At 38.2% G+C, this 24,708-nt stretch overlaps 1 protein-coding gene across 1 annotated transcript in view; it reads left to right on the top strand.

Annotated features, from left to right (window-relative positions):
- Nucleotides 1–24,708, top strand: part of LOC142336436 (coiled-coil and C2 domain-containing protein 1-like) — a 118,235-nt gene that overhangs the window by 28,880 nt on the left and 64,647 nt on the right. The window contains exon 4 of the mRNA XM_075385271.1: nt 1,395–1,592. Coding sequence (XP_075241386.1) covers nt 1,395–1,592 — 198 coding nt within the window. The remainder of the gene's footprint in view (nt 1–1,394; nt 1,593–24,708) is intronic.

The raw sequence follows: 24,708 nt of genomic DNA, 5'->3' as shown, positions 1-24,708 counted from the left end.
TCCTTACTACTAGACCCCAAATTTACATAGTCTAATCAAAACTGGGTTCCTGTTATTTCCAAAGCAAGGCTCCTATTAGTGTGTATGTCGGCTACGTTGCGAGTATCCAGATATAAATGTCTCCTCGGTATTATTTACTCTAACCAAAATATCCAGGAATTGTTTCACCACTTGTTCACCGACAGTGTTTTTATCGCCTATCTGCTATAGACTTTTGGTCTATTGCCACTTTCAAAGGAAGTAGTTTATACATCTGACCAGAATATTTTTATTTGAAGCTCGTGTTTTAATGTTGGAATACTTTGCTTTGTTTGTTGCAATACACTGCATTAAAAATATCGTGGCTTTTGTCTGTTACATGAATTATAATAATCCATGTGTTTATGAATATTACTTTCTTTGATCATTACCGTTTTGCGACGCGCACTCCAATTTTACGACTCCTCACTCGGAATGTATCAAAAGTTCATGTATGCCAACAGGCTCAAAGTTGTTTACTTGTTTACTCTACTTTCTAAGCGCGGGATACGCATTTCCATTGTAGCAACCCTGTCTTTATGACCTTCCATATGGGCTGCAGCAACACATCAAATAACACTCAAAAGCCTCTCGGGGATTGTTTGCAAGGGGTTTGTGCGCCCATCAGTTGCTCCGTATTTAGTCTTGCTTGCTATGCTACCTTTGAAGAGGTCCTCTGAGAGGTTTTGAGCGACAGTTGTTACCCTGTTTACTCCTTCTTGTCGCCTATGACTCAAGTGGACTTGCGTGACAAGTGAAAGAGAGCTGATATAGCTGCGGAGACCTGGGAAGAGATAGGAAAGACAGTATTGAAGGAAAATTGAATGAAATGAGTGCGTGGGCATAGGGGGTGCTAGTAAGAGAGGGTTTTCGCTTGGGTGAACACACCTTGGCTCTGATATACCTACTGTTTTGGTGTCTTCTTAATTTAGCTGCCCCTCTAGTTTATGTGTACGTTATCTATATGCTTGGCCATTATTGCTGTCTCCCTTCTTCCTGTACTTCAACAAATCGTTCTTTAGCTTTTTCTTTTCAACAGCGAGGTTTATTGGGCCGCCTTTTAAGCTCGATTCCGAACTACGGCTCATTTACTTCCTCGGCCATTTTACGAACATTAGTTTGTTAACGAATTTAACCTTTTGTTCCTATTTTTAGAACTTTTGATTAATGGTGCCATTTACTTAGGTCCATGTGCTGAAACGTGGTCCATTTTTGTCATGTCATCATTTTGTAACGGGTCGCTCACACCCAGGCGTGTTTTAAACGTCAATCCGGCCCAAGGAAGCGAAGCTATGGGAGCATCTAACAGATCCCAGAGCAATCCCCCAGTCGACCACCATATGGTTCTATCCCCTATACCTCCACGTCTGTTTAAGGCTGAACTAGCTGCTCTTATGGGCGGGGACTCAGCAAATGCAAGTGACACTGATGACTACGCGACAATTGGATCTCGACACAAATCTGGCGTGCAGTCTGCAAATACTAGTCCAGTTCACCACGCTTCTGCACCCAAACAGCCACCCGCGACCGGGAACCAAGAATCGACAGGGGTGCAGAACTTCTTGGCTAACAGAGTAAGTTTTTATTAAGAGTAATACATTGGTTCTAAATCTGATGACATACTATGGTAAACACGCACATTTGACTTAGATTTGACAGGAGATCAAAAGGCTTGATAAGTGGTGCCTCGAAGCAGTTGATTAAATTTGATAAATTTCAAATGGAACATTTTGAACAGTTCAGTTTTTACAGAACATTTTGAAGCGTTATCGCTTTTAAACAAGTTAGCATGTTGTTAATTCTAAGTTTGATCTAGTAATTTAGCTAGTTTCAAGCTCAAAAAGGGCATTGAAAGGGCAGCCAAGAATAATATATCAATATTATTACAAAGTTAATACTAGTTAGGGTTGTTCAAACGGATAAAGCGCTGCCTCTGGGTATTTTTGTTTTTATGGCTTGTCTGAACCAGGAAGATTACAGCCGCTTCAGTTGAGCTTCGTATAGTCGTGCGTATTTAATTGATAACTTAGAGTGCTTTCGTGGCACTCTAAGTTATCAATTAAATTTGTTTCGTGGCCTTCCGACACATCGTGCCGTAGATTCAGGGTTCGAGGCAAATTCAAGCGCCCAATATCTTTTTAAACATACTAGTACCATTTTAATCACATTTCCAGGGTTTGTTGATTTTAATCCCTTGGATACCTTCAAAACTTGTGAATCTCTGGCATGCAGTCCCAGATTGCTGCTGGCAGTTATGGGACTGTTTCTTTGTGAATTTATTCTGACGCTTGATAAATCTATCCTTGAGGTCACTCAATTTGCTTTCCGTGCAAAAATTGTTTTTAATCTTAAATAGCCCCAAGATATTTCATGAATTTAACAGGGTCGTATAGCTGCCAATGCCATAACATTAGTGTTATAAAAAGCTTGAAAATGGCAAGATTTGCTGATCTTTTGTTATTATTTCGTTCATTTGCTGTAAACAGCTCCAGGAAGTTTAGTCTCATAAAGTGCGCCTTGTTGGGTGGCCTTGGAGAGAATGAAAGTTGTTCATGCCGGTCTTCCCAAACTCCAAAAATATCAACCCTACTTTTATCAAAAAGAATATTTGGTGCCTTGAAAATTACATCCTGTTAATGCTGTATTACACCAGTCCCGCAATAATTAAACGGATATTGGATATACGCATGGGACCAATTTTGTTCGTTTCATTTTGAGGAGTTAATATTCCCAGCAGCAAAATCTTGTGCTGTTATGTTCGTAGTGGTAGTCACTAATTTCGTATTCCACGTTTGATGTCGTGTATTGGTTCCCAGAAATGAAGTGAGAAATGTGTAATTACAAATTGGGATTAGAGGTTGTCTTAAGAGGATTGAGCATCGTTATTCGCTGCCTAATTACAATTCTTCTGATCCTTTTCCTCCAAAGGCAGAAGGGTGGAATTTGGAAAACCGGTCGTCTGAACGCCACTGACCTTGAGTTACAAATTTTATAAGAGAAATTTTGTTTTAATTTGATAAAAATTTATATTTTTTATCAAGATTGTTCATGCGAGCACAACATAACTGTCAAAAGGACTCGGAGAAAATGACTTGTACTGTTTGAACCAAAAAATATGCCGTCATTTTTCGGCAGACAAAAACGAAAACTCCTTAGCGCATTCTAGAAAGATAAGCGTCGTACAATTTGAAAAACACATATAAACCATAAAAACATTACACACACAAAGAACATCACACTAATACAAACTCCAATACCAAAAAATGTTTCTCTTGGCCAACTGATTTTTACTCAATGTTCGTCACGTTCAGTTAAGTATTCTTCGATTGTTTCTAAAAGAATAGGCCTGGACTATTTGAGGTAATTAAATCGGTGATTGAAATTTTAGCAGTAACCTTTGAAATAAAAGTTATTAAAGTTTTCATAAAAATTTTGTCATTTTTGATGTCTCATGAGCATAATGGAAATATTAATTTTTTATAAACTTTCAGATCTGTTACCACATTCATACACCCACACAACCGCACGCACACACAAACAAGCACACAATTAAAAACCGACAAAAATTATTTTATTCTTGTTTTGGCAACTGATCTTTACCAATGGTCCGCTTCTATTTTATGTCTTGTTATTTGTATCTGGAAAATTATATGCGGGTTTCATTGTGGATATCCCATCGGTAGTTGTAAAATTAACGTTAAAACTTGAAATGACCCTTTGAAATTGTATCCAAAAGTTTGTATCTTTTTTGATTTTTCATGAGCATAATGTGCCAATTTGTTTTTTTCCAAATGTCGCAGATGTTGCCAGCCAGGATCAATAACCACAATTTTAGGTCTGAGCATATTTGAAACCGCAACTTGTAGCAAATATGTAATTTTTGCAAATTTCTAACAGTTCTTGCACTTTGCTTCTACTTGTATCTACCAGTCAAATGTACTATATTTCTCAGCCTAATTCTCTGTTTCTCTCAAACACACCCATGCCACACATTTTACACATTTAGTCGATCACATACATGAATCCACACCAGCTCACGCACACAGAAACTCAAACACATAAAAACGCGGCACAATTTTTTTTTGGCAATTGATCTTGACCTATAGATCGTTTTGTTCATTTATGTCATGTCTGATTTATGGGGAAGACTTAATGTAAACTTCTCGAGGCAATTGTATCGGTTATTGTAAAAGATTTACAATAAAATTTAAGATTTTTTGAAATTTTTAAAAATTTGCGATTTTGATGTTTCATGTGCCTAATTGGTCATTTCATTGTTTTTTTTTATCTCGCAGCTAGATTGAGAGGAAAGATAGAATAAACAAAATTTTGTTTCATAACATTTAAAACCGCTCAAATGTTGAATAAAATATCTATTTTTATGAGTTCTGAGTTAATCGCTCTGCCGCTACTCGTTTAATATGTAAGGGAACATTTGAAGTTGTCCTTAAAGGCTTCTTTTTAGTAGTATTGACGATTTTTCGTTATTTTTTAGTTTTTAGTTTCTGCCTTTTCTCTGCTTAATAATTTCTGAATTTTTTTTAAACTGAAGAAAAAATTTCATCTTTTAGACTCTTTTATCTCTTCGTTTTTATATAAGGATTTCGCAATCGTTAAACTGTTTCTTTTTTCAACTTGAATATTCCACTTGAAAAGTTGATGAACATTTGTTTTGTTTTTTCCACCTGAAAATAAATCAGCTGGCTAAATCTCAATCTTCTCTGTATTGCATTATACTAGAAGAGGTTAGGTTGAACGATCTGCTATGACAACATAAGATGTGCAAATAAAAAAATGATAGATTTCCATCTTTTTTCAACAATGAACTTAGTTCATTTCATGTTGACTCTTGAAACCTGTTCTTACGTATCCACGGTTCTGAAAAACAAACACAAATGGTTAGTTTTGATGAAATTAGATGATTTGTTTCCAAAAAAGCTATAGAATTAAGAAAAAAATACATCTTTCTGCTTTTTGTTTTCTAATTTTTGAAAAGTTGATTTTTGGGCTATATTGAGTGCTCTAAATTGCCTAAAATCTTCCAATTTTCAACAATCTGTTTCGTTAGGAGAAACAATGGTTGTTACAATAGTTTTTAGTCAGCAGTAAACGGAGAGACGAGGAAAATTTTAAATGAAGTTATGGGAAAAAGCAATTGTTTTTTTAGCTTGCTTCTTCTTAGCTTGCTTATACCTTTTCTATCTTTTTAGAGGCGGCTATGTAGGTGCTAGTGCCAAGTGCTATTTCGAACCTTTTTTCTTATGATTATAAACCGGGTTGCCTAGTGTGCTGTTCCAAGTGGGTCTTGATTAGTGGTGTTGTCAAAGTCAAGGGATTTACTGGGCTAATTAAGTATAAATGGCAAGCAACATCAATAGTGGTTTGTTCTAAGTTTTTATTGAGTATTCCAGATCAACATGCTGAAAGTTTACTTTCTGTTTGCTCTTATTTGGCCTCTTGTTTTCTCATCTGATGTATGCGAAGAAATTGAGCTGGGGAACGCGACTGCTGTATGTTGTGAAAAGAATACAACATTCCGCGTTGGCCAAGTGGATGTGAGTTTCGTGCCAAATCGGAGCCATATTTGTCCAGTTGGTGATGGTGGGCTTGAAAATTTGTGTCCTCGATTCTTTCCAAGTTTTGCAATGATGTTCGTGTTGGTCGTGGCAGGCATAGTACGCATGCAGTAGAAGAATAAAGTATGTAGAGCAATAGATTCGTGAAGAAAAAAAATAGTTAGATAAATTGATTCCTTTCTCTTGTCTGGTTCATCCTGAAGGCGCGTGTTCGTCCCCCGCATACTTCTTGAAGTTTTCGTCCATCCTCACTCCTCTTGAGGACGAATACGCGCCGTGCAATTAAGTCCAGGTTGTGGGGTTGCCCTGGCCAGATGTACTCAACGCTGAAGTAGCTGGAATAGATTGGGTTTTCCGATGCTACAATTTTTGTTAGCAGTGCCATTGTGTTGTTTAAATTAAAGTGAAGAGGGGGATCTGCGGCGTATAGAACAGGCATGACTGAATTTTAAATTGAGTTTGTTGGGAAGTGCGTTTTGTGACTTTGACGGATGTGGATCAACAGAGATTTATGCGAGGTATTAGGTGTAGTTGATTGTTTCCTCTTTTGGGTTCATTTAATTTTTTCCTAGATTAATGTAGTAGCGATCTGTCAAGTGTGACAGCTTCATTTGCTCCGCGGTGTGAGGGGAGTAAAGTAAAGTAATGAAGTAATTCCCTGGGCATGGCAGTTAATGACAGTCACTAATGGAGTTTTCGGTAGTAATTTCCTCGACATGGCAGTAACTGACAGTCACTAATGGAAGTTTTGGAGGAAAGTGAATTGAGAACAGTGTGATTGACTGCTCTATTGATAAATTTATTCAGAATACGTTTAGTGCAAAGAGGTCAAACTTTAATAGCGGCGTTATTCATCGACTGTTGGATATTTTATCGAAGCTTTGCAAAAACGATTAATTGTAATAACGAAGAGACGGGATATTCTATTTTATCAAAGTATGGACACTAAAAGGTTCGTTAATTACTTATAACAATTTAGGATTTGATAGGCTAGCATTAATGTTTTTTTGTGATTTTAAGCAGAATTATTGTGTTTAGAACGACACGAGGCAGACAAGATTTGCTAATCGAAGTGAACGAGTTCAAGCATCAGTACCACGATCGGAAAAAATTAACAGGTCTCAGATGGAAAGAAGTGGAGACAGTCGATGGGCGGGGTATTAATAGTTGGAACTCCTTAAAGAATAAGTTAACCATGGAAGCTAAAGGCGGACTGGTTGGAGAGAATGATTGGCCAAAGTACCATTGGCAATAAATAATGACGAAATTGTGGGACTATAAGAAAGTTTAGTAGAATGGTTCTGGGGCTGTAAAGATCAGGGCGATGTGTATAATTATGTGAGTAAATTAAAGTTGGAGAATGGTGATAGCAGGTTGTATCAAGAAGTTGGGTCGTATGCTGGTTTGTGTAATTCAATAGGTTGGAAGTTTTGTGTGGGTGATGAGTGGTGTTTTGCATGATGGTTTTACTGGTGTAAGGAGAGATGCAATGGTACAATGGAATGAGTGGTGGACGGCGGCACATGTTGAAATTGGGGGGAATGATAGTGTTTCGAAAACACCGTGTGTGGAAAAATTGTTTCTGATTTGTGGAAGTTATCAGACATCAAGTGATTGCAATAACGTTATGGGTACTCCGCAATATTTCATGGATTTAATTAAGAGGGGTCCTTCTGCAAGCGGTTTGGGAAAGGATGTTTGGTTTTTCATTCCGACGAAAGAAAATTTGTTGTGCCAGCCTTCGTTGTGTGCGCATGCTGTTTTAACTTTTACAAGATGTTTGTCGTTAGTGACTGGCTGGGAGGCACGTGATCAATCGAATCAAGTTGTTGTCGATCGGACTTTGGGATCGTTTGCTTATGGTGTGCGTAAAGGGGCGATGAAAAGAATTGTAATATCAAATAAAAATAAAAAGGCAGTGTTAGACTGGGCGAAAGAAAGAGAAGTATCAACTGGTGGTGCTAGTAATGTGACTGAGCATGTGCAGAGTTTCGCTAATAGTGTTATAATTTTGAAAACAAATAACAATTGAGGTAATTGAAAAAAATGGGGTGGGAAGCGGGAAACGAAAACGCAGTCGAAAGACAACGAGAATATTGTGTATTCGTTTCTTCCTCCAACAGATCCTTCAATGGAATAAGTGAGTTGTTCAACTTTTGTTTATTGATTATTTTGTAGGGTCGGAACTATACTGCCAGGTTTTTTTTATTTTTTTGTTGAGATTTTATTGTTTCGAGTCCGTGCCCTTTCAACCTATGTTGAAAGGGTTGTTTTTTTTTTGGTACTGAGCAACCAGCAAGGGTCCTGTCTCTGTTAGTTTGGTTTTGTTCTGGAAAAAAGGGATGTTTCGTGAGTTTTTGGGCCGTTATTTTGCAGAGTCGTATGTAGTGTAAGCAATTAATATTTTGACTTTCAAACGCGTGCCCTTCGAAGTGATAAAAGGTTGGGACGTTAAATTTTGTTGGTAATGGTTGGAAATAGTTTGTTTAATAATAGTTTGCTATGTTAGGGGTTCTTGCTCATTGTGCTCACGAGTTATGACTCACGGGTAATTTTTTTTGGGTCAGAAGTTAAAAAAATTAAATTGGTAAGAAGTTGAGAGTAAGAAGAGGAGGCGTTACTTTGGATAATTTGCGGTGTTTATAAAATGAGTGTTAGATTAAAATAATTGCGACTCATGAGTCAAATGCTAAAATGAGAAAAAGATAAAATTATTTCGGATAAAAAATAGTATGCAAATCTAAGTGAATACACGGATGCCAACTGGGTCAAACTCAATGGGGTCGTCGTTGTCCATTTGAATAAAATCCCGGTATTGGTGGGTTAGTTGGGTACCTTGGGATGAAGTAATGAAGTGGTAGACGTAGGTGTAATATTCCCAGGTTGTGTAAAAAAAAACATTTTTTCGTGAGAAGGCCTGTATGGGAGTGTGCCCAGATCACGATGGTTCTATCTTGTAGTATTACATATTCATTCAAATAACATAACTTGTATTGGATTCCGACTGTCACGCAAACGTTGATGTTGTGGTTGGTGTGTAGTTTTGGAGCGACGTCTTCTAGGCCGACGTAATTCCGGATTTGGTCCCAAATGCTTGTAGTCATGATTTTTCAAGAAAATTAAAATTCGTGAGGTGCTAGGTTTTAGTATTTGCAAGTATCAGGGAAAGAATAATCAATTAAGGTTTTGAAAAAAATTACAGGTCAAATTCGCCTTCTAAGAACTCTTCTCTGGTGTTTTGTAAGAAATTCAAAAAGGTAAGATAATTTGGATGATCTGGTTCCAAAGTGATTTTTTGTCTTGATTATTATCCAGGAAATTAATCCAGAAGCATAAGGTATTGCAGGGGAATATGAAGTATTCACAAAAGACTGCAATTTTGATATCAAAATCAGTGAGAAAGTAAGCATAAAGTGGAAATTGGGTTGGAATTGGAGAGATGTAAGGAATGGTGACTTCTGATTGGTCAATTGTGGTGAAAGTTGGAGTTGGTGGATAAGACATCAGATAAAATTTTTAATCAAATATAAATGCAATTCAGGTGAATTGTGGTCTGATGTAGGGTCAGGGCTTTCGGGACTTTCAGAAATGGTTTGTTGTGATGGTTCTACTGCAACTGGTTCTCCTTCTGAGTTGAGATAGAAATTGATATTACTATAATTATTTCCGACTCTATGCATTGTAGAATTGTTTGCCATACGGCTGATGTCTCATTCACTGTAAGGAGGATAAAAAATTGAATAAATATTGTTGACAATATTGTCCTGTTGCATGTTAATACTAATTGTTGCTTCACGATCTGTAAACAAGGGAATGCTGTATTCAGTAATATAAGCTGGCTGGCAGTTGAATGTAGTGTTAATGCGCGGCTCTACTTTAACTCTGAAGTGATATACTGGATTCATTATAAAATGTTTGAAATAATGCAAAAGGTAAAATTTTAATTGTAGGAAAATTGTTTAAGTGGTTTGAAATAACTTCCAAGTTTCTATCCGCGAAGAGATTGTAGTAGGTTGAAAGAATGAACAGTAAGCAATGAAGAGAGTTGCTGAAAATTAGCAGGCGGAAAGTAGTTTGAATGATTGATAGCGTTGCGGGGAAGTGGGGGAAATTTGACATTTTGAATAATTGGGATTGTGGGGAATTGTCCTTGGTTGGGTTGATTAGTGTTTCATTATATACTGTCATTGTGATTGATAGACAGTTGGCCTTCCGGGTTAATGGATTTTCTTCTTTTTCTCGCTTTGACGGATGATTGGTAAGTTTTTTTGGGAATTGCATCTTATTACTCCGTTGTTAAATGCGTCAGTATATATTCTTTTTAAAAATAAATTCTTCGCTGGATGAAAAGGTAGGGAGCAAATACCCGCCTCCTTTAAAAATGGAGGTTTAAGGGGAATTGCTTTGTAATTTTTTCTTTTTGATTTTTCTCAAAGAATAATTTCAAGTCAGGAAAATTTCGGTTTGATACTCGAGTAATATCAAAATTTTGAAATTAAGTTTTCGCAAATATAATGGTGGGTACTTTCAGAGGGAGGATAGGTCTCTCTGGTTCATGTAGGGTTAAAAAAATGTTGTTAATTATTTTTTTTTAATTTTTATTTTTAAGTTTTGTTTTCCTTGCTCACTGCTAACACAAAATTTCTAATTTGCGGCAGAGTAGAAGTGAATGTAATTGATAACTTGTAACAAGTGACTTAGTTCAGTAGTTAGTATCTGTGGCCGTTGAGCTGGGGTTCCGGGTTCGAATACCGGCGGGTTCCAGGTGCTTCCATAATCTGGGAAAAATCTGGGAAAGGGCAAAAGGCTGTAAGGGTAAGCTTGGGTAAGGGTAAGGGGGTAGAGAAAAGGTGAAAGGGTAAAAAAATTTACTTTTTTTCCTTTTTTTATAAGCTGTTTTTACGGATCACGCGGCCGTCCCACTTAGCGCAGTTGGTAGCGTGCTGCACTCTCATGCTGAAGTTGAGGGTTCGAGTCGTGGTCAGTTTTTTTAAACGTCTCCTGTATTGATTGTTCTGAGAGGGTGTTTCCATAATGGAATATTGGTGGGTTTTCCGGTATATGTGTATAGATGGGCTGACTCGGTGCGGCAGGCCTGTTAACATGATCGATTTGGATAGGTGGTTCTTCATTACCATTCAGTCTCATGATTTAGTCTCTTAGTAATGTGTAAGGAGTGCGAGGTTTATTTGTTTTCTTCGTTTTGGTTTTCGAACTCAGTTTTAATTTTGAGTGGTAGTACTAGTGAGCATTTGTGCAGGGGATGTTCTGGATGTTCTTGTAGGTATTCATAGTCATTTAATGCGACAACTTGTACTGGTTTTGTTTTTATTCGTCGTCCTTCGTGTGTTGTTCGGAAATGGAAACGTCGGTGAAGTTTTGGCCATTTGTGTAAGAGATGCGAATAAGTTAGATGAAGTAGTACGGTAATCAAGAAGGATAAAAATCCGAAAAGAAGAGACATTTTCCATGGTATGTATTGTTCGAATCGGTGTTCGAGTTCGTGCTTGAATGCTCTTATTCTTTCTAAAATTGGTTCGACCATTTGTGCTATTGATTTGCTGTTTGTTCGTCGTGTTTCCATTTGTTTGAATTGTGGTTGAATTTGCTGAAGAATTTGAATTTGTGCCTCAGATCTTGATGAGAAGTTTGGTTGTTCATCCAAGGGGGGCAGTAAATTGAAGAGTGTACTTATTGGATCTGGTAATTGAAAATCTAACCGTATTGCCGTTACTGTGTCACAAGCAGTGAGGTCTGAGCGAAGATGAACATTCGGTCCTCTAAGCTGTTTTCCACATCCCAGTGTGATGATACACACTCTGCACCCAGGATGCTCAACTCTTGTCAATGGGTTGCTGCCCTTACCAACGCTTTCGATGTGTGTATAATCGTCTTCGGACGATGTTATTAACCAACGACCGAAGCCGAGATTGCGTGCTTTTTCAGTGAACGGCAATTCTACTACATCCAGTTGACAGCGTTGCAATGCAAGTAGCTCGTCATCGTGGTAAAGTAAAGTAGCCATACAGGACTGATAAGTCTGTTCTGTAGGAATGGCTTTGGTGCTATTGCGTATTTTTGGGATCCGATACAATTTGCGAGCTCGTCTTCATCGATAAACGCTAGTTCTTCTCCGTCGTATGAAACGGCCATGTATTTAGCTTCAAGCTGGCAAACTAAAGATTAACCCGTATCCCCGTCCGGCATTGGGATCGGAATGGCATGCATTACGGTCATTATACTTTTTGAAGCCATTGGGGTTGCAAGTGTAAGTATAAGACCTGCGTCAATTGCTTCGACTTGTGTGACTAATTGCGTTTCATAGTGCGAGAGAATCGCTTGGATTGGTACGGCCAGAGATAATCGATCCTGTTGTCCATTTTGATGCAAATGAACAATCGTAAGACTTTCATGCAACTGCTCCCTTGGAACTAGTGACATTGGTAATAGTTGATTCATGAGAGGCGTCAAGGCATTCAGTATATTGATTCGAAACGTATAAAGGGCCGATCGGTATGTTTTGATGTTAGCGAGTATTGCTTGAAAAATATTGCTAAGTACAAGACTATGTTGATTGATTTGTTCTCTTACTTATAAGTATTGTATGCAGTTTCTCATGTGGTGCACGTTTTGTCGTAACGCCTTGAATTGTCCTTCAGCAAGTTCCCAGTTTCTGTTTTGTGTCTCAATTATTTCGTTCTGGGCTTCTTTGATGGCTTTCAGTTCACCTGATACAACATAGAATTTTTCATTGTTTTGGATTGTTATTTGTTCTCCATGATCGGTTAGGTATTGGATATAAGCCATTGCTTGTCTGATGTTTTTCTGGTTTCTAGCCACTCTTTTGTCGCATCCTCCAAACACTGATTTGTCGAAGCATAGTAATTTGTCGCCTGTTCCTATTCCAAGCACTGCGGTGGCCGCTGCTGCGGCAGCCGCATCGCGGGATTGTTTTTGCAGTGTTGTAGAAGTTTGAATGTTTGCTCTTAGTAGTGTGTTCATTTCCAATTTGAGGTTTATAATGTCGTGTTGGGACTGTTGGTGTTCTATCATTGTTTGTTGCGCGATCCAGTGGAGGCCTGCTGTCGAGTCAGTCATATGTTTGCAGTTCAATGGACATCCATAATTTTCTGAAGTCCACATTTTGTCCATCTCTGTTGTCAGGTAGATCAGTTTGTCTTCCACTGTTTTGTTATATATTGGGTAGGGGACCAGGATTTCAGTTTTGACAAATTTTTCTGTCAATAGAATTTTCTGATGAAGGTTGAATAATACTCCATCTTTTGTTGCCACCGATGGTTGGTTCGTTTTTATAAGGGGTGAAAGTTGTAGTAAAAGTAGTACGATATTAAGCATTTTGGTAACTTGGCTTGTTTGTGAAAATGAATTAGATTCTTTGGGCGACTGATTTTGAGGTACAAAGTTGGGGAAAATGATTTGAGCTGTCTTTTTTGCGTTTAAATTAGGATTTTTTTGGAGTGTTTTCATTGGTTGGTGACGTATGTAATGTGTTTGTATAATAGAGAATTGGTGCTCATTTCCTATTGGCTGTCATCTTTGAAGCCAAAAGTTTGGTGATGGTTTCTGTTGATCTCCCGACGGTGAAGTGTTAGCGGCACAATTCTTTGTCTGTTTTGAAGCGTTGGGCCGAGGTCCGCTAGTTCTCTGTTGGGTACTCTTTGAGGAAGTGGTGAAGATGTTCTTGGGTTGGCGTGTTGAACAATAGCATTATTGCTCTCGTTTTTTTCAATTTGTGAAATGTTGTCTCCTATTATTGAGTGCTCATTGTTCTCGTCAGAGCTCGGTTGTTGGACATCATTGCTTGAGGTAGTATTGTTGTGGTAAATATCGTTGATCGAGTTTGTCCGGTATAAGGCTTCGCCTGTAGAGTCTAATATTGGGGGCGTGTAGACGGGGCTATTAACGTCATCGAATAAATCGCCAAGATTTTCAGATGAATCGAACGTAAAGTCAGTGAGACTCTGGTTTCGCGACTGTGAGCTTGTTGCTTGTAAGTCTGCAATGCTCTCATCGTGATCAGTTTCTGTTGTATCAATTGTCAGGTTTGGGTTGGCATGTAGTCAAGTGGGAAGTAAGTGATTACTTTTACCTGTTCTTCGTTTTCTTTTACTGAGGGCTGCAAGAGGTTATATAGCGATTTTTCTCAGGCCAATGCCAGATGATCATTTCTGCGAAGGTTGTATCGTCGATTTGAGCCAAAACGACTGTCGGACGGTAAGAAGTTTGAGTTGTTTGAGAAGACGTAGTCTCCTGTATCAATTGATTCTGGTATTTATTGCGTGTTTGTGCTTGGAACTGAGCCTTCCACGAAGAATGCATCTTGGTCAAACGTCGGTTCATGTGTCATATCATGAAATTGTATTGGCTGGTCTTCAGAAGAAAAATTAGCTGTTTGGATGTCTGAGTTGAAAGGAAGTGACTGGACATCTGGTGTTGTTATGGGTAGCTGCATATTGTCTTCGTTAATGTGGTGTCTGACTTGGTTGTCGAACAGCTGTGGTTCTCTCTCTTCTTCTGGTATGGTGGGATCTGCTTCAAAGTTTCCAAGGTCAACATGTTCGAGGTCTTCTACTCGATATTGTGGTTTCGCAGGTCGAAGTCTCATTCGATGGATACGTTGCGTGTAATTTGTATTGGTTTTGCGTGCAATGTAGTTTGCATTCGTGAGCACTTTTTCTACTCTGTATAATGGTATCCACCTGCTTTGCTGTTTATTCATCACTGCTACTTGTGTTGTGCTTTTTGGGTCAAGGATCAGGCAGTATGATTTGGCTTTTAGTGGTGTGGCGTTTGCTTTTCTGTCATATTACTTTTTATATTTCAGATAAGACGAGATAAGGTTGTCTTTTACGCTGGAGAAAAGCTCCGTAGTTTTATCTTGTAGCTCTTTTATGCCGTCGTTGTTTGGGTGAGACTCACATAATTTTGTGTTTTGAAATTTGAGGTCCAAAGGGTTTATCGGTGTTCTGCCGTGAAAGACGTCAGATGACGTGCAACCAAGAGCTGGTGCAAATGTTGTGTTGTGTATGAATACTGCAATGTCAACGTATCTATGCCAGTCCGACGAAGTTTGGTTTTCGGTGATTCTCAAGATTTGTTTGAGCGATGCGTGGTTTCTTTCAAGTAAGCCAATGGTTTGCGCATGTTTCAATGTGCAATGTTTCAGCTCCACCTCCAATAGGTTTGCTAGTTCACTCATTAGTTGGGATGTGAACGCATTTCCAAGGTCACATATGATTCTTGAGGGAATGTATGAGTGTCTCAAAAAATTGAGACAAGGGCTCGTGCTACCAAGTCTGCGTCGCCTTCCATAAGAGGTGTGGCAAAAAGGTACTTCGAGAAGACATCAATACCTGAGAGAATGTACGTTTAGGGAGAAGAGTGCATCTTTCCCGCTAGATCTATTAGTAAGAGGTCTGCTGGGAAGTTTTGCAGAGACGAAAGTGGTTGTAATGGAGGTTTCAATGCAGATGTTGGTGCTGGTTTTGTTTGCAAGCATGTGATGCAGTTTCTGATATATTCTGTTAGGCGTTCAGTGAAGTTCGGGAAATAAAATCGTTTTCTGAATTCTGCTATTGTCAGTGAGACTCCTTTGTGCCCACTCCAAACACTGTTATGAATTCTGTAGAGTATTTCCTTCTGTAAGTGCAACGGGACGCAATATTGTTTAATAAATTGGTTTCCAGTGTGGTTATAGAACTTCCGATGAAGGACGCCTTCTGTTATCGATAGTCTTGGGAACTGCTTGAGATACTTTTTTAGGTCACTGGATTGATATTGTCCTGTAGTCGGTGAACCTCTCTCAAACCAGAGCAGTACCCGTTTGATATCTTTGTCGTGTTGTTGTTCGGCACGCAGGTCTAAAGGTCCGTGCCCATGAGTGATGAGTTCATCCAATGGGTTTTGCTCATGCATGCCGTTTATTTGTTGCGTTGCAGGTGCAAGAATTTGCAGTTGAACGTCAGCTCGAACATTCATAGGATCTGGTTTGTTTGCTCTCAAGTAAGTATATTTTCATAATTTTTTGGGTATCGTCATCTTCTGAGCTGCTCAGATAACTGATTGAATTGTCAGGTGTATCTGCTGCTGTGTTGATTTCGATTTCGTGCATCGGTACGCATGAGTTGATGCGTAGCTTGAGCTTCTCTTTCGGGTTTATGTGTATTCTCGACGGCTAATCCGCTGCTAAATTGGCTTTTCCGGGTATGTGTCCAAGTATGATGTCGAAGCTGAGCACATGATCGAGAGCAATCCAAAGGGTTGGCGGTATGATTTATGTTTGAAAGAACCTAGCTACTGATCTGTTGTCTGTCAAAATGAGAACTGGTTTTTTACATCCCCATATAATATTTACAAAGATGTCTAGGGCAAAGTGAACTGCGAGGAACTCTTTCGCATATATCAAAAGTTTGAGTTGGTTTGGGTGGAAAATTCTAGATCCAAAACTGACGGGTGCATAAACTTTCAGTTCCTGATTATCTTCATTTGTTGTGTACTCTTCTATCATGAGTACGTAACCTGCTGCGTAAAAGGATGCGTCGGCCATTATTACATATTGCTGTTCAACTTTGGTTAATCTGCGTGAGAGGTCACAGGCTTTTCTTAGATCATTTGGTAGCTTTTCAAGCATAACTGGGTGTTCTTCTTCTATCACGAATTTGGTGTCTTTCTTTAGTAGACGATAGAACGGTAAAAGTTTTTCAGCAAGTTCAGGGATAAAGGCTTTGTAAAATTGAAAAAGGCCGATAATTCGTTTGACTTGATTTGGGTTTCGCGATATTCTGAATGTTTTCAGAAAAGTTGTAATCTTCTGTGTAATTGGCGTGAGACCCTCAGAGGTTATCGTATTACCAAGGAACTGTATTTCTCTGAGTGCAAATGCGCATTTGTCTGTTGCGAGCTTCATTCCTGATTCTCTGATGCATGTAAAGACTGCTCGAAGTTTTTCCAACATGTCGTTTGTGTCATGTGCTCCGATGCCAATGTGGTCGACGTACTGAAAGCATTTATCCGCTGTTATCACGGGGTCCAGGTTTTGACGCATGAATGAGCTAAAGGCGCTGACGCTTCTGCTTAGTCCTTTGGCCAGTCTTTGAAAAGCATATGTTCTCGATGCGAAGTTGAAGGCCAGTAACTCTACTGATTGTTCATCTGCCATTGGTACAGGGAAGCAGCCATGGCTGCCATCCATTTTTCAGAAGAGTTTCTTGCCGGCTAAGTGGGTGCCTGCATCTGCTAGTGTGGCTATCGGGAAGTTGTTATTGTTGTAGTCGTTTCTAATGAGATGGTTTGTTTTTCTGAGATTTACTAATATTCTGAGCTTCCCGTTTGGCTTCCGTTTAGCAAATATTGGAGATGAATAGCGGCTGAATGGGAGCGTTGTTATGACTCCGTAATTCTGGAGAAGGGCTAGTTCAACGAGCAAATCGTCTTTGAGATGGATTGAAATCCTTTGGATTTTTGAGTTTACAGGTCTGTTTGTGTCTGGTGTCAATTGGACTGAGAATTTGTGAGTGTAGCCAATTTCAAGGCGGTGCCTTGTGAATATATCATTGAATTCTACTAGGAGCTGTTCTGTTCTTTCTTTATCTTTGTCAGAGAGTACGCTGTCGCTCCATTTGAATGCGTTTAGAAAAGTTTTCCGATCTTCGTTTTTCGAGAGTTGTTGAATTCTTCAAGATTTTTAAATTTAACAAGTTTGTCATATATGCGTTTTTCAACTGTACTCATCTTGGATGTGTCAGGGTTGGTTTCTGGGGTCGGAAACCAGAATCAGTTTTCGTGTTTTATTTTATGATTTATTTCGCCTTTTGCTGTTCTCTCTATAGTTTTTTCTATTCGTTTTATTGTTTTCTTTGAGTCGCTTGATTGGAAAAGTTTTGGCTCAAGTGGTATCAGGTAGCGCGCTTGCTCTGGTGTGATAATTTCGAATGTTATTACTGGAGAATTTTGTCTAATGTGAAGTGGATTTTCTGTGGTATTGATTGCAAGTAGGGTGGTAGTTCGGTTTTTAAGTTTCTCAAGCGTGCTTGTTAGACCAAGGACCAGTTTTTCAAATTTGGCAGTAGGCTCTACGAGTCCAATTTGTTCTTGTGCATCAGATTCCTCCGATGGGATTAGTTCCAGGGACTTTTGTTTCCCAGGTGAGAGCGTACAGGTTGTTTTGGTTTTCAGCATGATTTTTGTCCGGCTGTTTTGACGTTTTTGTTTGTTGTTGCCTTTTATGTGCATTAGATTTTGCTGAAAAGTAAATTCTTGGGTTTGGAGTAGTCTGTTGTGGGCATCAATAATAATCTCATTTTTGTCAAAGAAGGGAAAGCCAAGAAGGATAGCGTAATGTGTTTCACTTACCATGAACTGTTCTTCAAATTGTAAGTGGCCAATTTTGAATGTCAGTTTGACTGTAAATAAATTGGGTGATTGATGTACGAAAGCTGTAGAAACGTTTATTTCAGGAGGATTTTTTCTGGTTTTTGGTAGAGGTTTCTGCTTATTTTATCAAAATGTTTCTTTCACATGGCGCTGCTGAATGCTCCAGTGTCTGCTACTGCTTTCATTATTAATGTTTCGAACTGCAGAGGTATTATAAATACCTTTTCGCTATAGTTTGTCATTCTATCTGGTATATGTTGTAGAAAAACATGCAGGTTATATAGTTTTTTGATTGCTGATTGAATGGTATATTTCCTTCGCGGTATGCTGGTTGACGTTCTGGACAATGTCGGGCAGTGTGCTCATTGCTAGCTCATGTTCTGCAAAATGTTCTCATTGGTGTAGGAGATCTTTCGGTACGTCCGTTACTTCGGTCGTTTCGTTGGAAGTTTGACCTTCCTCTCGAATTATTTCCTCGACCTCTCTGAAAACTTCCACGGTTACGTCCCCTGCTGTTGTAGTTGTTACTGTGTCCTCGGCCATTTTGGTTTCCATTATACAGGTATGTTTGTCTGTTGTAGTTGTAGCCTCTGTAGTTATTTCCTCTTCTGTAGCTAGGGTACTGAGTACTCTCCACGCGCTTCAAGAGCATCATGTTTATGAATGCACGGTTAGATCGATTAAAAAAAAGAAAGCTGCCAGCTGGAAATCGAATGCGGGTCCATGACGTATCAGGCAGGAGCAGTATCAACCAGGCCAAATGGGTTTTCCCGCATTTCGAATGAAAATTAGTTTCGTGGAGATTATGTCGGTTTTTTCTCATATGTCTTGGAAAGATTGAAAAGAACTTTAAATGTGAATTCTTTTGTTTGTTTTGATATTGATCTATGTATCCTCGCATTAAGAAGCAGGAGTGCGCGAGCTCCGAAACCCAATTAAAAAAGCACACCACGCAATTATAACGTCTGTTGTAAAACATTATTTTTTTCTTTGATGGATCCCAAATGAGATCTGGGGAATCATTGGCGGCTATTTTCCGGGCATTTGCCGTGTATGTTCAGTATAGATTTTTTTGGTCGGAAAACATTTGTACAATGTATCCAAGGCGATTTACGTTGCAGAAAACGCAGCCCATAAATATTTGTTTCAAATTGTATTCAACAAAATTTTTCTTTGATTTATAGACCCAAACGTTAAACAATTGAATTTAGCTTTTATTAGCAAAATGGAAGCTAGCGCATCTGTGCTTTCGCATAGTTGATATTTGTGTATTTTCTGAAGACAGCCACCAAAACACTTCAGGGAATCTTCTCCTTGCAAATCTTTGTTTTTTATGTTTACGGTTTCTAGTTCTGCCGTACTCTGCTTTTCTCTTATATGCCAAGAGATTTGTTCAGAGGCTCGGTTTTCTGCTCTATCATTAGTGCGTTTTCATGGTAAACCTTGGTATTCAATATCCTAATACCAAAAGTATCTACTATTTGAATGCTAATATTTTTTTCGAATTTGTGATATTTTTTGTCTGCTTTAGCTCATGAGGCTAAAATGGCCCCCTGGTTTCCTCGGGGATGTTAAGTTTTTCATTTATCGCTTTTTGTTGGAATTCAGGACTTGTCCAACTTTCTCAAACAAAATACAAAATTGTTTCAATATACACCATTTTGGTGCTTATCGAATTCTTGCGTGGAATCTTTGACTTCTCTAGTTTTAATTTGATGTTTATCTCATTGTGCAAAGTGCTTTTAAACAGTGGTTGCTCACAAGAGCAGTCTAAACAGAACTGAGTCAATACCGAAAAACGAAATCAAAAATAAAAAGGAAGATAAACCCATAAAGCCCAATTTTAGATTCCCACTACTCGAAGTTTGTTCTTGTAAGTCTTAGTTAACATCTCTGATGCTCCCTGGTTTTATTACCAGCCCCTGTATCCTGTCCTTCTGGTATGATATGGTTTGTTTTCAAGTTTAATACAAGGCAATAATAATTCAACTTCATATAACGAAAAAATATGCGACTCAAAAGGTTTTTGAGATAAATAACTTCAGCTAGATTTTATCTAATGTTTTGTAACTTTACAAGTTTTGTAACTTTTTGTCTCTGCATGTCTTCTGCAAGTCCAATTTGACGCACCGTCAGCAGGTTAATTTTTTCAAGTTTGAAGTCGATTTTAAAATTTCTTGCCTTACAAAGGGGCAAGTTCTATTTTGCTAAATTTTCAGCCAGGTTGCAGACTATGTTTTGTTATGTAATTTTGATCCTGAACACAGAATTGCTATGGGGTTCCAGGAAATATCTAGAAATTTTCTTCATCTCGACCAATTTTTTCAGTTTGTTGCTCCTGCCTCTGCCTGTTGTTTTAGTCAGTCAACCAAGCTTTCTGTTAGCCTTCATGATGTGGTTCTCTGGTTCTTGCTTTTTACACAGAGAAGTGTGAATTTTCAAAACCGTAACAACATAATATCTATAATTCAAATGCAAATTTTTCAATTTCGAAGTTTATGGGTGTTTTTGTGTGTTTGCCCTGTATTGATCAAATTTCTCGTGGAACAGGTCATGAGTTTCCACTTATATCATTCCGTTCTGTTGACCGCAAGTCTAGACTTGACCTTCTACTAATTTTCAACTTGTCCAATATAAAATATCTTTTGGTTTACTCGATGTTGAAGCGTTTAGACATTTTTGTAAAAACTTCTTGAAATTCTCTAGGTTACTGTCATACTTTGCTCATTCTGCTCAATTTGTTTTCAACAACAGTTGCTCAGCAATGCTTTCTAAAACGACCTGTGTCATTGTCAAAAAGTGAAATTAAAATTAGAAACGAGGTAAACATATAAACAACGTTTTTAGATGCCTGATTGTTGAACTTTTTCCTAATTAATTTTTGTTACCAATCTAATCATCGTTGGTTTTTACATTGATCCTTGTATCCTCTTATTAAGAAGAAGTGCGCCAACTGCGAACCCAATCAAAATCGCGCTCAGGTATAACATCAAGTGTTAAATTTTTTATTCTTTTTGATCCTTATCGGGTTTCCCGCAAACTGGCGTGTGTGGTCAGTATAGGAATTTTTGGTCGGAAAATTTTCTTTCCAGGGCAAAATTCAAGGCAATTCGCGTTTTAGAAAAACTATTTGCACAGGCAAATATTGGTGTCAAATGGTATTCAAAAACTAAGAATTGTTTTTGATTTGTGGACCCGAACGTCAAACAATCGACCTTTTTTTAGCCAACATTGAGGCCCTGGCACCTGCGCTCTCGTGTAGCTTATTGCGGCTTTCTTTAATTTACTCTATCAGAAAAATAAATTGCAAATATCATATATTTTGACGTTGATTCACACATTTGAAATTTTCACTAAAATGGCATTGGATATTCGGCACTACAAAGTATTTTGTAGTTTAATTTTCCGTCAAATATAAGCTAGTGCAGTGGGTTGTTTTAATAATTAAAAGATTTCCTACTATTAATACACGAAAAAAACGAATAAAAGAGGGCAACATAAAATGCAACGCAAAATTTTAAATTCTAAATTTATTGATTGTGGCCCGGAGCATGGTGTTAAATTAAAATTTTAACGCTCATTTGTCACAGAATTAGTTTGAAAACTTCTCAAAAATATTTGAATTCTTTTTCTCGAGGAATCTATGCTGCAGAATTGAATGTTGCTAGTTTTTGCTGGGAAACTGTACTGGCAGAAATTCTGTAAACATCTAAAACGTCTCCCCAGCCAGCCCAAGTAATTAGCCAAAAAGTCCAATTGTCAAAATCTCGCGAAATAATGGGGAAATCTTATGAAATTCAAAATGCCTCAATTGAATTAATTCGAACTGGAAAAGCAGTGCGATATGACTTTCCATATATAATTGATTGAACACAAAAATAAGTCAAGCATTTAGATCCTCCTCTCATTAAAGTGGTGTTTAGGACAATTATTTTAAAATTTTACAAATTGATGTTATTCGGCTGATGAGACATGGGCTATTAGCAGCTCATGTAGATGGATTCTTTTGTTCGGCAGTGGTGGCGTACTTGAGCATATTGAAGTCAATATCGTAACGCCGGAAAATCAGTTTTAGTGCTCTTTAGAGCTGTTTCTTAAACCCCAACCACACTTTGCCATTTCTTAGTATTGGCATAGTGTCGCTTTTTAATATGTGCTATTTCGGGTTCCCTAATTTACATTTCAAATACGGAGATAATTGGAGAGTTGAAGCTTCTTATAGACGACGCAGTTCGATAATCGAAGCATAAGCTCGCATTTGTTTGATGTTCGCATATCTATCAATCAGTTGTTGCATGTTGAATGGAAGTCCAGGCACCCATAAGTCAAAGGAAATTATTTCAACTTAATTAAGCCTCTGCTTGTCATAAAGACGAGAGGAAAAACAGAATTTTCAGACGCCATTTGCATAAAGTCATGTTTACTCATACGTGCCGAAGACAGAAGTACATGTTGTAATTGCGACAGTTGTGTAGCAGCAAAGCAAAGCTCGTCTAGTGTATCTATCTATGTACTTACGTTTTCCCCTCTACCAAAAATAAACACCTCTGTTAATGCGTACACTGAAACTATAGTTGTGTAGGTAACTTTCATTTCCGTTTTGATTAGGTGTAATTCGTGGAATATCAGGCAATAGCATTTTACTTGTCTGACGTGACTCCGGTTTGTGCGGTTTTTGAACTTATTTTTTTAAGTAGATTTCTGCAAACATTTTTTTACGAATCATTCTTCCAATGGCCGTGTTCGGGTGACCTTTGTATAATTCCCTTTTTTATAATTCCATCTAATTTAGGCGCGTGGGATACCAGAATGGAAACTAGTTTTTTGCTGCTTACGCAAATTTTAAAAGTTAACCAATATTTGAAGGCAAAAGCCATTTATAGAGCAGAGCATTGGTAGGAATAGCTGGTGCACATAGCATTAAAATACCATGAAGTACCATTTTGATCTAATTTAGTTACCTTTAATCCGAGATAAAATGGTCGTAATTGATGACATCAAAAATGTGACCTTTTGAACAATGCGAAATGAAATCTGTATGGCGGTTGTCAATGTTAACGCAATTTTTTCTATTCGCTATTTTTTCGCTATTCTAATTTTTACTACCCAACATCGATCTTTTTGGCGCCAAGTCGGAGTGATCTTGCCCTGAACTTAGGAACGTGTAGAGACACGAAAAGAAGTTGGACGAAGTGCTTCATAACTGTCCACTATTTTGTTTGGAATTTTTTAAAATTTTCTAATAGTATCCCAGCCCATAGTTTTGGTATTTTTAATAGCCGCCCTCATCTTCTCAGCCGGCTATTATAGCGCTCCTATTTTTTTTTTACTTCGTCGAATAAAAAAATGTTTCGCTTTACCTCATTTTGCCGCCTTTTCAACATTTTGCGTGAAATCTTTTTGACTTCTGTAGGCTAGTTTCTCTCTTCTCTCATTCTGCTAAAAGTGATTTTGAACATCAGTTGCTCAGCAAAGCAATGCAAAATGAACAGAGTTAGTACAAAAATGGATGTCAGAAATAGAAACGGGATAAACCCATAAAGCCCAATTTTAGATGCCCGCTATTTGAACGTCGTTCCTATAAGTTTTATTTACCATCTCTAATGCTTATTGTTTTTGATAGTAGCCCCTGTAGCCTCTCTCTAAGAAACAGAAGTATGTTCAACTACGAAATGCCATCAAATTAAATCGGACTTAAAAAATGTTTTTGTACAAAAATCTTTTTTTTTTCAATATCTATTCTTTCAATCCCAATCATGCTTATCGGAATCAACGGCGGCTATTTTCCGGCAATCTGCCGGGTATGTTTGTAGCCTTCTGAGCCTATAATTGAACTACGAAAAAGAACTGTACGAATTTTTGCTTCCTGAGCAGTTTTTGAGCTAATTTTATGCATAAGGAATGAAACCTTGACCATTGTTTTTAAATGGCCCTGGGTATATAAAAATTCTCACCGACGAAACAATCGAGTTTCAATAACATGTCTACTAACATTTGTGGTGTCATTTCAATGCTATCTGCATCTAGAATTAAATTCGTACAAAAACTAAATATTCTATTTGGAAGAAAAGTTCAATGATCCTTTTGTCTGACCCGTTTTTGTCCGTTTCTTTTGTCTGACCATTATAACTTTTCGCCCTCACGAATGGGATGAACAGGTAACCAGAGGTCCCTAAATGGCTGCTTCCTTAGAGCCTTGCGCTTTAGTAGTCTCTAAGGATGAGATTCGCCGAAACGGTTGAGGGGAGACCGTTTGATTGGGTCAACCCCCCTCCTACCGGAATTTAGGCGTACCTAAATTCTGAAACTAACTGTTGCTCAATTTTTTTAATGACATAAAATTTTTATTGATTTTTTATGTATATCTGGATTATTAATTGCTCTCAAACAAAGTTTGTAGCAATTATATTAGTCCTGTCGGTCTTTTTTAATGTGATTTTTCGCTTGACCGATTTTTCGTCTGACGCTTTTGATTTTTCGTCCTCAAAAACGGGATAAACAGGTATCGCCCAGCGGGCAATAAGTGCTCTTAGAGCCTTTCAGCTTCTTTTCAGCTCAGACTGTTTTGAAGACTTATACTTATGGTGTGATGGGTGGTTCTTTGAGGTTGAAAAAACCCCTACTGTTGACCCCTCCCCCCACCGCGCTATTGCTCCCCCACCCCACGGTTGCACACCCCCTCCCCGTCAGCCCCCCGGTGAAACCCCCCCACGTGGCTACG

Source organism: Convolutriloba macropyga, chromosome 3 (genome assembly GCF_964194025.1).
Source record: "Convolutriloba macropyga chromosome 3, txConMacr16.3, whole genome shotgun sequence".
NCBI classification, from domain to species: Eukaryota; Metazoa; Xenacoelomorpha; order Acoela; family Convolutidae; genus Convolutriloba; species Convolutriloba macropyga.
The sequence above is the reverse complement of the archived record's forward strand: the minus strand, read 5'-3'. Positions and strand labels throughout refer to the sequence as shown.